This window comes from Myxine glutinosa, chromosome 12 (genome assembly GCF_964187855.1).
Source record: "Myxine glutinosa chromosome 12, kmMyxGlut1.1, whole genome shotgun sequence".
NCBI classification, from domain to species: domain Eukaryota; kingdom Metazoa; phylum Chordata; class Myxini; order Myxiniformes; family Myxinidae; genus Myxine; species Myxine glutinosa.
The window spans coordinates 39,267,850-39,284,274 of NC_136272.1; the positions used below are offsets into that span (position 1 = coordinate 39,267,850).

A 16,425-nucleotide genomic window follows, 5' to 3' on the forward strand; every position below is an offset into this window, starting at 1 on the left:
AATGACTCCTCTTCTGCATTAAAACTGGTTTAATGAGCAATTTTTATATTGTAGGCACCTGCAACTCACCACGGGTGAGTTCAATTCCAAAGTAAAGGAGAATCACCTGCTTGACATCCAATTATTTCTAACAACTTCTAAAAGGTACCAATAATATTGTCCAGGTCATTTTAGGATTTCTGTATGGAATAAGCTAAGATTTAGTAATTGTTCAGCCTTTTTTTGTTGTTGTTCCACTGCAAACCAAAGAAATAGAAATGTGGATACCAAAAAAAATTTTAATTTCAATAATTTTCTGGAAGAAATGGTGAATTGTTTGGAAAAAGTGCAAGGGTGCCAATATGTTTAGCCACGACTGTACCTTTGCTTGTACAACGTGATAACCATTCTTCACAAAACAGCGACATCGATCACTGATCCAGCCAGACGTCAAATGGTTGGAGAAATCCAAATTTTCCATGCCTTCACGTCTTCCAGAGTGTAAAATGTTTCGTAAATGTAACATAATTTACTATATCTGCATATTAGAACGTTTGTCTCGCTTCTGCACCTTGCTGTATTCATTAATTGATACGGAATGGGCTGTTTTGTCAAAAACCTTTATTTGCTTCTAATATCGCTCTCTGGAAAAAGTGTGACCCCGATTGGTTGGCCGCAGATTACGCAGACAAACCCTGCCCTCAACCAATCTGAATCCTTTTTCACACAGTACTCCAATATGGCGGCAGCACAGAAATTGCTGACGTCAGTAAGCAACCTCCATGAAGAATGGCAGACCACACGAGCCCTATTGTCCTCCTGGTGTTTGTTTGTTTCTCTTCACTATGAATGAGCAAATGCAAACAAGTTTGAGAAACTGAAAACGTTTGAAAACAAAAAAATTGCGACGAGGAAGTTCCGCCTCCTATTACCCGCCGCAAAATTACGACACAACGATTGGCTACTGTTAGGTCACGTGCGTACCGATTGGCGGGAAATCGCGCAGCTTGCAGAAGAAGGACGTTGTTCTCGGCAAAGTCCATAACATGGATGTACAAGAGCCACCTTTGGTGCACACGGGTCAACACGTCAGGGATGAGTTGGCAGAGGAATGCCAGAAACTTTTCCAAGACTTTTTGGAAGTGTAAGTGGAATTTTCTGGTTGGGCCTTAACTTTTCGTGAGGCCCTGTGTACAGACACAGTGTAAAGATCGACCACCGGTTGACCCTGTACGCTGTAGCCACCTGCTAATCTGTAAGCGAAGGTCCCACGGTTCGAGTATACAGGCACATGCAGTGCAGTAGTGTCGAGCTTTCTGGCGATCAAGGTGTTTTCGTGCAGGTTCCGCGGTCCTGATGACGAGCCCAAGTACCTGCAGTTGGCGGACGAATTGAGCCGTCCCGAGCGGAACACCCTCCCCGTGTCGTTTCCTGACCTGGAGCAACACAACCAGCACCTGGCGACCATCATACATGAAGAGTATTACAGGTATGCACACCTGGTATTGCCCATCTTGGCTTGGGTTCCCTTGTCATGAGTTCAGCATTCACACCTTGAATGATGCGAATACGTCCAATATGTACGTTTGGTTAATTAATTGTCCTTTCGTCAATAATGATAAAGTCCCCACATGATGATATTGATATTGATGTCTTTGTTAACCGATACCAACACGTCGATAAATCTTTTTGTTCATGACTACCAAACGTTCATTATTTATGTCGGTGAATATTTTTTGTTGTTGTATTTGAACAATTTTTCACAATTCGAGCTGAACTTTTCCTTTTCCATTTATGGGCAATGTATTCATAACGTTGGCAACGATAATTGCACTTCCTCTTCCTTCCTCACCCGTCACTCGCCCCTCCATCCGTCATGCGCATTCCCTCTCACTCACCTGTCACCCGCCCCTCCATCCGTCGTGTGCACCCCTCTCCCTCACCCATCACACGCTCCTCTATCCGTCATGCGCACTCCCTCTCCCTCACCCATCACACGCTCCTCTATCCGTCATGCGCACTCCCTCTCCCTCACCCGTCACACGCCCCTCCATCTGTCATGTGCACCCCTCTCCCTCACCCATCACACGATCCTCTATCTGTCATGCGCACTCCCTCTCCCTCTCCCTCACCCGTCACACGCCCCTCCATCCGTCATGTGCACCCCTCTCCCTCACCCATCACACGCTCCTCCACCCGTCATGCGCACTCCCTCTCCCTCTCCCTCACCCGTCACACACTCCTCCATCCGTCATGCACACCCTCTCTCCTCCATCCGTCACGCGCACCCCTCTCCCCTCCATCCGTCACGCGCACCCCTCTCCCCTCCATCCGTCACGCGCACCCCTCTCCCCTCCATCCGTCACGCGCACCCCTCTCTGCTCCATCCATCACGCGCACCCCTCTCCCCTCCATCCGTCACGCGCACCCCTCTCCCCTCCATCCGTCACGCGCACCCCTCTCCCCTCCATCCGTTACGCGCACCCCTCTCCCCTCCATCCGTCACGCGCACCCCTCTCCCCTCCATCCGTCACACGCACTCCTCACCCCTCCATCCGTCACGTGCACCCCTCTCTCCTCCATCCGTCACGCACACCCCTCTCCCCTCCATCCGTCAAGCGCACCACTCTCTCCTCTGGCTGTCGCACTCCTCCTCTCCTCCATCCGTCATGCACACTCCTCTCTCCTCCATCCGTCATGCGCACCCCTCCCCCATCCGTCATGTGCACCCCTCCCCCCTCCGGCTGTCGCACCCCTCCAGCCGTCCTGCCCTCCTCTCCTCCAGCCGTCGTGCCCCCCCTCTCCCCTCCAGCCGTTGCCCCCTCTCCCCTCCAGCCGTCGTGTCCCCCCCCCCCTCTCCCCTCCATCCGTCACGCGCACCCCTCACCCCTCCATCCCTCACGCGCACCCCTCTCCCCTCCATCCGTCATGCACACTCCTCTCTCCTCCATCTGTCATGCGTCCCCCTCTTCCCTCCGGTCGTCGCGCAACCCCCTCTCCGCTCCGGCTGTCGCATCCTTCCTCCCCTCCAGCTGTTGTGACCCCCTCCCCTCCAACCGTTGTGCCCCTTCGCCTCCAGCCGTCGTGCCCCCCTCCCCTCCAGCCATCGTGCCCCCCTCCCCTCCAGCCGTCGCGCCCCGCCCTCTCCCCTCCAACCGTCGCTCCCCCTCTCCCCTCCAGCCGTCGTGCCCCGCCCTCTCCCCTCCAGCCGTCGCGCCCCGCCCTCTCCCCTCCAGCCGTCGCGCCCCGCCCTCTCCCCTCCAGCCGTCGCGCCCCGCCCTCTCCGCTCCAGCCGTCACGCGTCCCCCTCTCTCCTCCAGTTGTCACTCGTCCCCTTCTCCTTTCCAGCCGTCACGCACCTTCCTCTCCTACCCAGACGTCATGAGCCACCCTATCTCCTCCCACTCCCGGCCATCACTCACCACCTCCTCTCTACCCCCCGGCTGTCACGCGTCCCTTCTTTCTCCCCCCCCCCCCCTCCCCCCGGAATTTAAGTGCTGCAATGTCTCTCTCTCTCTCTCTCTCTCTCTCTCTCTCTCTCTCTCTCTCTCTCTCTCTCTCTCTCTCTCTCTCTGTCTCTCTCTCTCTCTCTCTCTCTCTCGCCCCTCCCCTCCCCTTTTGTCATCTGCCCCCTTCACGTGTCGCACGCGCAATAACAAATACAATATAAATATAGTATATAACATAGCATATAATATATACAGTCACGTGGAAAAATAAGTACACCCCATGTAAAGTTTTGACTTTTTCAACATATTTCAACATACACCTATTTGATCTTCATTTCAACAATATTGATAGATAAAGGTGATATAATATAACAAATATCATGAAACATTTACATTTTGTAGTCCATTGTATCTATCTATAATTCCAGCAATCTCTGTGTGTGTGTGTGTGTGTGTCTGTATGCGACCGCTGTTTCTCGACAACTACCGGTCCGATATACTTGAAACTTGCCAGGTATATTGCTGGGGACCCGAGGATGTGCCTTTTCAAGGTTTGAAATTAATCGGAGAAGTAGTTACCGAGCTATGTCCAAAAAACGATTCAACCAATCAGAGAGCAGCGAGCTATCACGTGTGCCGAACGTGGCGAACAGACTCTGCCTCGGACGGCACATTTGAGAGCGTATTCATTTATTTCCCGTCGGCAAACTATGTTGGCGCTATGTTGGCGTTAAACTATGTTTTAAAACTAATTAAAACTAATTTCTTTCCATTCTTTCGCTTTGCGATGCGATTTGCGATTGCGTTAAACTCGCTCGGGCGTTAAACTATGTTTTAAAACTAATTAAAACTAATTTGCGATTCTTTCGCTTTCCTGCGCGTTTGTGCACGATATGGCGATTTCTTTACCAAACTCCGCAAGCCGTTAGCTTTGGACCAAACCATTTCATGTAAATAGAGGGGGGGGATTGTCACCGTACTCGCAAGCCGTTCGCTTTGGACCAAACCATTTCATGTAAATAGAGGGGGGGGATTGTCACCGTACTCGCAAGCCGTTCGCTTTGGACCAAACCATTTCATGTAAATAGAGGGGGGGGATTGTCACCGTACTCGCAAGCCGTTCGCTTTGGACCAAACCATTGCATGTAAATAGAGGGGGGGGATATACTTTTAGATATATATATAGTACGGGCATGCCCTAGTAATTTAAATAAACACAAATGCAAATTTCACATGTGGAAAAAGTAAGTACACCCCTACATTTATCACTACTTCAAATGCCTAAAATTAGAATCAGGTGCACCAGCTCAGGTGCAAATGATTAGAACATCGTTAGAGAGGATCTTGGAGGAACCTGTCTTATTTAAACCTCAGACATTTAGTCCCTCGAGCGACGAGGCTTGCTTCGATCTCTCCACGGCATCAAAGTTTGAGTGTTTTCCCGTTCGTGTCTTTGTCAAATTTCCGCTGGGTATTTTGTTGTGCATGTGTTATTGTGTGTTTCTATTTGGTTTTGGTTTTGTAGCTGTTGCAAATTTGTGTGTAATTAGTCGTTTTTTTGTTCGCGCCTCGTGCGCCCTGGTCTCTCCGGGCTCCCTCCCCCCGTCAGTGTTTTGTGAATATGGGTTCTTTCCTTCATAGTATTTGCTTGTTTCTTTGATTTTCTTTTCTCCCCCCTACCTCTCACGAACATCTTACCCTTTGTCCAGCGTTTTGAAAACAGAACAAACAAATAAACAACAACAAAAAAATTCTATATTAATTATTTCTCTCCTCCCGGACACGTGCTTGTTCGCTCTCCTCGTCTCGACTTGTGCCCCGCCCCCTATATCTCGTTTTTCTTCCACCTCTGCTCCTGCTTTCTCAAATCCACATTCTCACTTAGAGACTTTTCCCAGATTGTTTTTTCATGGTTTTGTTTAAATATTATTTAAATATGTTTAAACCGCAGCCGTGATGCTGACGCCGCCCCCTCCTCCTCCCCCCCCCCCCCCAGAATTTCCATGTTTTAAACGTTTCCCAGTGTGTACCCTGGATTAGAATAGGTACACCGTATCCCTGCGTGTCGTAAGAGACGACTAAGAAGGTTGGCGTCAGGAAGGGCATCCGGCCATAAAAACATTGCCTCAAAAAGAGAACCATGACAATTACAACTACAAATGGGCAGGGTACAGCCCGAAGTGGAGATCGGTTTCTGAGGTTTGGAACATGGAATGTAGGGACAATGACAGGGAGATCAGGAGAAGTGGTGGAAGTATTGGTCAGAAGAAGAGTGGACATATGTTGTGTGCAAGAGACGAGATGGAAGGGAAGTGGTGTGAGAATGGTGAAGGGTAGGCAGGGACAGAAATACAAGTTTACGTGGCAAGGGTGCCGGAGGGCGTGAATGGTGTTGGTGTCCTGTTATCTGAGGAGTTTGTAGACAGTGTGGTGAGTGTGACTAGAGTGAGTGATAGGTTGATGATGGTGAAAATGATGATTGGAAAGCTCTTGGTGAACGTCATCTCGGGATATGCTCCGCAGGTTGGTCGGAGCGATGAAGAGAAGGACAAGTTCTGGTGTGCTATGGAGAAGCTGATGGAAAATGTGAAAGATGAGGAAGTTGTTGTGGTAGGAGGAGACCTAAATGGACATGTGGGAAGGAGTATGGATGGTTTTGAGGGAGTTCATGGGGGTTACGGATATGGTGTGAGAAATGGAGAAGGTGAAAGGATTTTGGAGTTTGCTGATGGAGCTGATTTGTTGATTTGTAATACTCAGTTCCAGAAAGAGGATAACAAGCTTGTTACATACACGTCAGGTGGGTCGACGACAACCGTTGATTACCTGATGGTGCGTAGGTGAGATAGGGGGCACCTCCGGGACACAAAGGTGATCCCGGGGGAGGAGGCTGTTTCACAGCACCACTTGGTTGTCTGCGACATAAGGGTGAAAGGTGCGAGGAGAGCTCGGCGAGTGAAGTACCAACCGAGAATGAAGGTGTGGAGGTTGAAAGAGGTGACGGTAAGGGAGGCATTAAAAGAGAGGCTGAGTAGGGTGAAGGATGATGTGGTTGAGCTTGAAAGTGGTTGGAGGTCAATGAAAGCTAGTCTGTTGGGAGCCGTTGGTGAGGTATGTGGATGGACTAAAGGACCACCGAAGCACTCGGAAACATGGTGGTGGGATGATGAAGTTGGAAAGAGGATTGACGAGAAGAGGAAGAAGTTCAAGGAGTGGCAGAAGGCGAAGGGTACGGGAGCATAAACAGCAGAGCATGAAAGTTATGAGGCAGCCAGGAAGGCTGCAAAGAAAGAAGTAGCAAAGGCGCAGGAGGCATGTAGGAAAATGTTCGGAGAGCGCTTGGATTCGGAAGAGGGTCAGAAAGCAGTATTCAGGATTGCAAAGCAGATAGCGAAAGAGAGGTGTGATGTGATGGGGGTGAGTTGCTTGAAGGATGAAGTGGGACAAATCGTTGTCGACCCAGATGGAATGAAAGGAAGATGGAAAAGATATATGGAAATGCTGTTGAATACAGAGAATGAATGGGATGGCAACATAGAGAGTAACCCAGTTTTAGGACCGACAGAGAAGATAACTGAGAAGGAAGTTGAGGAAGCGATAAAAGCAATGAAGGGTAGAAAAGCGGGAGGGCCGACGGGAGTTGTGGGAGATATGTTGAAGGCAGCAGGAAGTTGGGGTGTGAAGAGAATGACAGAGATCTGTAATCTGGTGGTGAAAGAAGGCCGCATTGCAGTGGATTGGGAACTGAGTACCCTTGTCCCTCTATACAAGGGGAAAGGTGACCCTCTGGAGTGTGGCTCGTACCGAGCGATAAAGTTATTGGAGCATGAAATGAAGGCATTGGAAAGGGTGTTGGAGAGGAGGATAAGGAAGAAAGTGAAGAACAACGAAATGCAGTTTGGATTTATGCCAGGAAGAGGAACGACAGACGTGCTTTTCATTGTGAGGCAGTTGCAGGAGAAGTACATGGAGAAGAGGAAGAAGTTGTTTCTTGGGTTTGTTGATCTGGAGAAAGCATTCGATAGGGTTCCACGCAAAGTATTGACATGGGCATGGAGGAAGTTAGGAGTGGAGGAATGGTTGATCAGAGTAGTGATGGCAATGTACAACAGAGCGCGCACAGCTGTAAGGACGAAGGACGGGAACAGTGGTGAGTTTGAGGTGAAGGTGGGAGTGCATCAGGGGTCGATACTAAGTCCACTACTATTTGTAGCTGTGATGGAGGTGCTGGCTCAGAACGTAAAGGAGGGTTTACCGTGGGAGTTGTTATATGCAGATGATCTGGTGTTGATTGCGGAAAGTATGGATGGACTGAAGGAAAAGATGAACAAGTGGAAGGAATGTATGGAGACAAAAGGTCTGAAGGTGAATATCGGAAAGACGAAGGTGATGGCAAGTGGTAAAGCATGTGGTGAGGTGGAAAGAACTGGGAAGTGGCCCTGTGCTGTGTGTAGGAATGGTGTCTGAGTGAACTCCATTCAATGTACAATGTGCGCTGAGTGGGTTAATCAAAAATGTCGTGGTCTGAGAGGGTCATTAACCAGTGTGGCAGCTACATTCAAATGTAAGGTGTGCACAGAGGGAGCTGCAGATGGAGGAAATGTTGAGCTGGATCTTGGAGATGGCGTGAAGCTGGAAGGTGTGAAAACATTTTGCTACCTCAGAGACATGCTGAATGGAGAAGGTTGATCAGACTCGGCAACGGTTGCTAGAGTGAGATGTGCATGGAAGAAGTTTCGGGAACTGAGTGGCGTGCTGATGATGAGGGGAGTGTCGTTGAAGCTGAAGGGAAAGGTGTATGCTGCATGTGTGAGAAGTGTTATGATTTATGGGAGCGAGGCATGGGTAATGAACGTAGAGCAGCAACGAAGGTTGGAAAGGGTGGAAATGCGAATGGTTCGACGGAGGTGCGGAGTATCGTTGAGAGAGAGGAAGACAAATGATGAATTGCGAAAGATGATGGGAATGGGGCCTGTGATTGATGCTGTGAAGAGGAACAGGTTGAGACGGTTTGGTCATGTGTTGAGGAAGGATGAAAGTGACTGGTTGAGAAGAGTGATGGAAATGAATGGAGAAGGAAGTAGAGGACGGGGAAGACCGAGAAAGACTTGGCTAAAGATGGTGGAAGAAGAAATGCGGGCAAGGGGGTTAACAAGGAGAGATGCAGAAAATAGGGCAAAATGGAGAAGATTGTCATGGGGACCGCAAGGCTAACCCCCGCTCTAGTAGGGGAAATGGCCTTTAAAATGCATGTTGTTGTTGTTGTTGTTCAAATACCTAAAATTAGAATCAGGTGCACCAGCTCAGGTGCAAATGATTAGAACATCGTCAGAGAGGATCTTGGAGGAACCTGTCTTATTTAAACCTCAGACATTTAGTTTGGTTTGCTCTTTGTTGTTGAAGTGTGCCACTTCACCATGCCTAGATCACTAGATCAAAAGAGCTCTCTGAGGCCTTCAGAAAGAAGGTTATAGATGCCTACGAGTCTGGGAAGGGATTTAAAAAGATCTCCAAACAATTTGAAATCAATCATTCGACTGTCCGGAAGATCATCTACAAGTGGAGAATATTCCAAACAACTGCCAACTTGTGCAGGCCAGGCCGCTCCAGCAATTTCAGCCCGAGAGCAGACCGCAAGACGCTGAAAGAAGTCTCTAAGAACCCCAGAATGTCATCACGGGACCTACAGGTAGCTCTTGCCACTGTTGATGTCAAAGTGCACGAGTCTACCATTAGAAAGAGGCTGCACAAATTTGATCTACATGGGAGGTGTGCTATTTGGCCACAGTACCAGAAGACATGTTTGGCGAAAACCAAAGACAGCATTTGACCACAGGAACCTGATACCAACTGTAAACCATGGTGGTGGAAATATTATGGTTTGGGGCAGCTTTGCTGCATCAGGGCCTGGGCAGCTCACCATCATAGAATCCACTATGAATTCTTCATTGTACCAGAGGGTGCTTGAGGATAATGTGAGGCCATCTGTCGGAAAGTTGAAGCTCAACCGGAGGTGGACCTTGCAACATGACAATGACCCTAAACATACCAGTAAATCCACCAAAGAATGGCTGAAAAGAAAGAAATGGAGGGTTCTGGAATGGCCAAGTCAAAGCCCGGATCTAAATCCCATCGAGATGTTGTGGGGGGATTTGAGCATGCAAGAAACCCCGCAAACATCGCACAGCTGAAAGAATTCTGCATGGAGGAGTGGGCAAAAATTTCTCCCAGTCGATGTCGGAGACTTGTAGACAGTTATAAGAAACGCCTACTTGAGGTTGTTTCTGCCAAAGGGGGCAATACCACCTATTAGAGCCAAGGGTGTACTTACTTTTTCCACATGCGAAATTTGTATTTATGTTTATTTAAATGATCCAATGGACTACAAAATGTAAATGTTTCATGATATTTGTTCTATTATATATTATGTTATATTATATCTATCAATTTTGTTGAAATGAAGATCAAATAGCTGTATGTTGAAATATGTTGAAAAAGTCAAAACCTTACATGGGGTGTACTTACTTTTTCACGTGACTGTATGTGTATATATATATACACATGTATTGACATCACAGTAACGACCCCTCCTCCCCTCCCCCCTGGGATGTCATGCATCACCTTCTCTCTCTGTTGCTCCTGCTTTGATGTGTGTGTTGTGTATGCCATTGATTGTGTGCTCTTCAAGTAACTGAAAAAAATGATTAGGGCAGTGGATGGTGTGTTTAAGTATTACTTTAAAATGTCTTTCTGTGCGCGTCTCTTGCCAGGGTATACTCCTTCCTTTGCTCTGCTGTGAAGAATGTAGTGAAAGACCGTGGCAATGTTCCAGCTTCAAAGGAGTTCTACGTGTCATTTAGTGATGTGGCAGCCCGGCACAGGTAACTAATTTTGTCTCTGCTCATCGTCATGCCTCCTGAACAGTTTTAATTGGTTTTGCAGTGATTGACGAGATACAGTATCCCGATGCCCTGGCCAAATTCCAAATTCCTCCTTTAGCGTACAGGGAGCACTGCATCAGTGGCACTGCTGTACCACCAGCAAATGATGGGACACAACTATGTGCTGCATGCAAAATAAGAAGATGTAGAAGAAGAAGAAGAAGCAAGACCCATGGGGTGGAGCCTCAAACTGCCATCTGGATTAAATTATTATAAATTTATAATATAAATCTTCTTATCTATATTATAAAACAGCTATCTGTCCGTCCCCAAATCACTTCCTCAGTTTTTGTTGTTAGCCCCTCCAAACCTTCTGTGGAATGTTTTGGGATCCCAGCGGGTGGCCTATGGTATGTGGGAGGTTTCATAAATTCCTCAATACAATTATGATTTTGAGTTTCCACCCTAACGACGCCGCTTTTATTGATCGTAAGGTGAGTTGGAGGTTTCATAATTTTCTCGATACAATCATGATTTTGATTTTCGATCCTTATGATGTGTTTCGTAGCAGCTCTTTCTCGCCAGCAGATTTCGTCTGTATTGGTTATCACGTCAGAGTGACATCTACATTAGGTTTCCTCACGGGTGTTTGTTACATTGTATTTTGTTATATTAATGGTATAGTATTAATTTGTGATTGGAATGATGCCTTGGTCACGGCAGATGTTGAAGTGAAGAAGAAACCCTGAAAATCGCCTCGTGTCCTCAACCGTTGGTAGAGTGAATTGGTCTGTTGACCAATCTGGGCGTCCCATGACTATTCCAGACGACGTGGGAGAGATGTAATAGCCTTCTCTCACGTCCGTGACAGATTAAATTGCAAACCGCCCTGTTTGTTTAGAGATTGTGAATGAAGTCTTTCCCAAATGGATTCCTTTACACTACGAGCAAACCACTTTTTTCTCCAATGTGATCACTTGACTTGTCAAAGCTGTGGCCATACAGGTTCAAGTGTGTATACACAGCAGAGTTCAAAGCCTCTTCATAAGCTGGACGATGATGTTGGTACATACGTGCCTTAGAGTTTGCTGAGTTTCTCCTGTATAGGTCTCAGTGCATGATGGGTCTCCACATCTGATTCCATACACCAAGTCACGTTTCCTATCCTTCCGGATCATGTCCTTAACATGAACTAATTGGCGGAAAAAAATAAAAAACAGGCCGATTAGATTTTGGTTTACGTGGGATACAAAACGTAATCTGTTCAGCCTGGCAGATGTATGCGCTCTACCAAGTGCCGTTTGTGTTTACAATGGAATACTGGGATAAGGGTTGACGGGACAATCAATAACTAATGGTACAGGTAAGGCAGTCGACAGACCCAAATGAGGATGATGGGGCACAAAAACTTGTGTACAGATGAGATAAATAACCAAAGCTGAACCCAACCACGGCACCAAAAATAAATACTGGGACATGCACAACAATGGGTAACCCAGGCGAGGACTTGAGCAACGCACGAGCTGGTTGTGGGTCCAGTATGACCCACGCAGGCTCGTGCGGCACTGGGCTGGAGAATGGTCGTGGGGTGAGGTGGCCAAACAGGGAGGAGAGCAATGTTGTCTCTCCAAAGGGTTGACTCCAACCGACGCAATCCCTGCGGTCACGGCCTTTGTCAACTGTAAAAAGGTCTTCATGTAGTCCAGTCAAATGGTGCCTTGAACCACCACTAATTGGAAAAGATTGTTTCTCTGTTGGATTCTCCTCTGATATACCCCAGGAATACCATATCAAAAATAGAGATGAATGGAAGTGGTGGAAGGGGTCTAAATATGCTAATTAATGTTAATTAGGTCCGAACATCAAAGGAACAAGCTAAATGAGAGGAAATCTTGCATTTGTGTCAAGAATAATCAATTTAATGCTACCCAACTTCATCACTCATGTCAATAGTGTTGTTAGAAATGATAGAAACTCAAATTAGGTACCTACTTGGATTATTACCTGATGATGTAATCATAATTATGCTAATTAAGTGTCGCCATTAATCAAAAACCTTCTTTTGAAGTAGTGAACCAAAAATTATAAGAATGGTGTCAAAACCTGGGTTTTCATGGTCAAGGTGTTGTTCAATGGTACAGGCCAGAACTTCATGAAGTTATTATTATTATTATGCAAGTTATCCAAATTATGCAAATAAGGCCCTTACCAAAAAACATATTACAATATAAAGTAATTGCTCATACCGGGTAAGACAAATAGAGGAGACAAACCTACATGTAAGTCTTTAAAACACTTGTTTAGCTGTGCGGTCGTTCAGTCATCAATTTCAGCCTCAATAACTTGTGGGTCCATTGAATTAGTGCAACTTGTACCTTTGCACTCACCACAAGCAAATGTGCATTCAAGACCCTGCCTCCAACAAGTGCATTTCAGAGTGTTGCAGCCAGTTTTACAGTTACAGTGAATAACTTCAAGTAGGTAGTCAGGAGCCGGAGGCAGGTCTGTTTGTTCTGGAATGAATTTGCCATCCTTCGCCTTCCATCCCCAGTCAGTGGCATTTAGGCTGGAACTTTCTCCTTTCCATTCATTGATTTGGTATAAAACACGTAGGGAGTGGTACTTTGCCGCAGCTGAGGTTGGAGGCAAAACCTGTGTCTGAACCGCCTTTGAACACCTGAACTTTTTCTTTAAACCGCTGGCATCTAAGTGTGTCCAGGCTGTCATTTTCCCCTCCATTATAGAGGCACACAAGTGCATTCTCACCTGCTTCAATAATTTGATTAAAATGTATCTTGGTGTATAAGTTGTGTATATACACTTGGTGTATAAGTTGTGCCCCGATGCAGCGAAGTACGGCAACATTTCCCTAACTGATTTCAGATGGAGGTACCAATTCCCTGTTATTTCAGCTTTAATTAACTGAAAGAGTATCTGCACCATTTCCATATATTGCAACCAGAGTTGGGCAGTTCTGTGGTCACACAATGACGCCTTTTCCTTCACAATCTTGCTCTGTATGCGATTTAGTGCTTCCGGAACCTTATCCCCACAATCATCACCATCCAACAACCCATTTAGGAAGGCCCTTGCTGTGTCCAATTCTTCGTTGCTTTGACTTTCATGACTCTCATCCCCAGAGATGTCCTCTTCTCCGTCGTTAGCAGTAGGCAGTGGCAAATTATACGCATTTGCGATGAGCATAGTATGCAAGGATGCGTACACTAACAAATGCCCTCTAACAGCTCGGGAAACAGCTTTCCCTGAAAGAATGTGCGTGACAGTGTTTGTTGCATAAATCGTCTCCAGCAGTTCCGACAGGCCAGAGCCTGCCATAAAGTGGCCGATGCTGCCTAGGAAACTCATTTGCATGTGGAAGCCACCTAATCGTATCGCAACTGACCTGATCAAACTGTCAACCGGTTCTGAATGCTTGATCATGGTGGCCTTCAGCCATAACGGCTGATCAAAAGTAAGAACTGGTGTGACACTGTAAGCCTTAGCCTGTTTACACACATAGTGCAGTGTTCAGTATACGCATGACAAGTCAGATGGATTCAAGTCAATCATTGGTAGAAATAAACACCTTCGCCTTTCCAGGATGATTGCCACTGTGTACGGTTTGCATCATTCCAGACCAAGATGGCCTATTGGGGTGCAAGAAAAAAGAGAGTTCCCAAAGCAAATCAATGTGCCAAGTAGGGTCTGTAACTTCTAATGCCACCAGTTCCTTGTATGTCAGTGGTGGTTTCCCAGTGTGGTGGGAAACAAAGTATTGGATGTTTATTTTGCCGACTTTACGAATATCGTCTGCTGTCACAGAAACACGAGAAATCAGTTTGCTCAGCATCTCCATTCCGGGCGTAAATGCGGCAATTATCCCCATCCCATGAAAAGTCCCACGGCCATCAATAGTGCAAATGTCATGATCCACATTGTCTGCCATAAATTGCACCACTTGGTCGGAACCGAGGTTTGCTGTCTCAGAACCTTCAGACACCGCAGCGCACTTTTCAAAGTCCTGTTAGGCTTCTAAATTGACTAATTTTACTGGACTAATGCACGACGGGTACCTTTCATTGGCCACCCGCTGTTTGTGGGTGGGGCTATCTTCTGGGCAGTGGTGGGCAGTGGCCCGCATCCTCTACACGCCCTTCCTCTGATGGAAAATGTGGTTATATGCTCATCTGTGCATACCTGACAATGTGGTGGCAGAGGTGTGTCAAAATGCAACCTTTTTGATTGAAACCAACAATTGCTTGGTTATTCGGCATTCGCCTCATTATCCCCATGCTTTTTGGAAGAAACAAAAGGCCCGGTGGATATTTTAATTGGCTCCTTTCCTGTCTGTCCATCCCTTACGCTATCTTCTCTGAAATGGTTGAGCAGAAATTCACCAAACTTGATGTTTATGATCACGTCATGGCACGGACGTTACAAGAGCAATATCATTTTTGGCCCTGCCCCCCTTCTGTGGCAGGGTCAAAAGGTCAAATACCAAAAAATGCAATTATGGGCACATTTAAGATGGGAAAATTATGGGCATATGGGAAACTTTGTTTGTGCAATCAACATTTGGGGACCCATGAAATATGTAAGGATTTTATGGATTTGACCACTGGTTCCTGCTCCAGGAGGTGAGGACTTAGGATCACAGGGGTCAAGATGGGGAAAAAATGTAATTCAAAATTTGATATTGGGTCATTAGTGGTGGAACATTTTGCCATCTTTAAACTTCGCTTTAGGTGGGTAGCGTGGGAATTTGCGATGATACGCTATCGACTTCACTATCGTGATAATTATGACTCAAAGTGGCATTCGGGCCCGTGTGATTATCTCACCAGCTTTTTCAACATGTGTGAGATGTATTCGGTCAATTCCTTCTTAGTCTGGTCTCACAGCTAAGCGAACAAAGTATCGTTCTTTGCCCTCCCCCTCCCCTTTCACTCTCTGCTAGAATTTACTACTACTAGGGCATGCCCGTACTATATATATATCTAAAAGTATATCCCCCCCCCCCCCCTCTATTTACATGCAATGGTTTGGTCCAAAGCTAACGGCTTGCGAGTACGGTGACAATCCCCCCCCCTCTATTTACATGAAATGGTTTGGTCCAAAGCTAACGGCTAGCGGAGTTTGGTAAAGAAATCGCCATAGCGTGCACAAATGCGCAGGAAAGCGAAAGAATCGCAAATTAGTTTTAATTAGTTTTAAAACATAGTTTAACGCCAACATAGCGGCAACATAGTTTGCCAACGTGAAATAAATGAATACGCTCTCAAATGTGCCAAAAAAAAACAAAAACGCTACCCGTACGCTCTACCCCGCCCGTACGCCCGTAAACAAAAAAAACAACGCTCTTCGCTTCCGCCCTTCGCTCTGACTGAATTGGGAGAAATAATGCGCATAAGAAATCGAGAAATTATTATTTTCTCCGGAAGAAATCGAATTACGTACCGTAATGGCGCACGCGCTGGGCTCAGCATCAGCTCGCTCTCACATCGGCCACGCCTACGCAATAACGCGTTCTGTGATTGGATGCCGGAAGTGCAGTCCTCACTGTCCGGAAGGTCGTATATCGCAGTTACGATGAATCGCAAATTAGTTTTTATTAGTTTTAAAACATAGTTTAACGGCAACATAGTTTGCAAACGTGAAATAAATGAATACGCTCTCAAATGTGCCATCCGAGGCAGAGTGTGTCCGCCACGTTCGGCACACGCGATAGCTCGCTGCTCTCTGATTGGTTGAATCGTTTTTTGGACATAGCTCGGTAAGTAATTGTCCGATTAATATGAAACCTTGAAAAGGCACATCCTCGGGTCCCCAGCAATATACCTGGCAAGTTTCAAGTATATCGGACCGGTAGTTGTCGAGAAACAGCGGTCACAGACATACAAACAAACAAACAAACGTACAAACAAACATACACACAGAGATTAGTGGAATTATAGATAGATATGAGTAGTAAATCGTAAATGCCACTTTTCCCTTCCTCTTCTTTCAGGCCTCTTACTGTGCTGGGCTTGCATCCTGCTCGTTCACCCCACTGTGTCCTTCCCTTCCCCTTGCTCTCATTCTTCCTTGTGTCCCCCTTCTCTGTATTTTTCTAATAT

At 46.6% G+C, this 16,425-nt stretch overlaps 1 protein-coding gene across 1 annotated transcript in view; it reads left to right on the forward strand.

Moving 5' to 3' along the window:
- The first annotated feature begins 929 nt into the window (after nucleotides 1-929).
- Nucleotides 930-16,425, forward strand: part of MCM6 (minichromosome maintenance complex component 6) — a 76,632-nt gene continuing 61,136 nt past the window's right edge. The window contains exons 1-3 of the mRNA XM_068132670.2: nucleotides 930-1,123; nucleotides 1,322-1,468; nucleotides 10,199-10,309. Of these exons, the coding sequence (XP_067988771.1) occupies nucleotides 1,026-1,123; nucleotides 1,322-1,468; nucleotides 10,199-10,309 (356 nt within the window). The 5' untranslated portion in view covers nucleotides 930-1,025. The remainder of the gene's footprint in view (nucleotides 1,124-1,321; nucleotides 1,469-10,198; nucleotides 10,310-16,425) is intronic.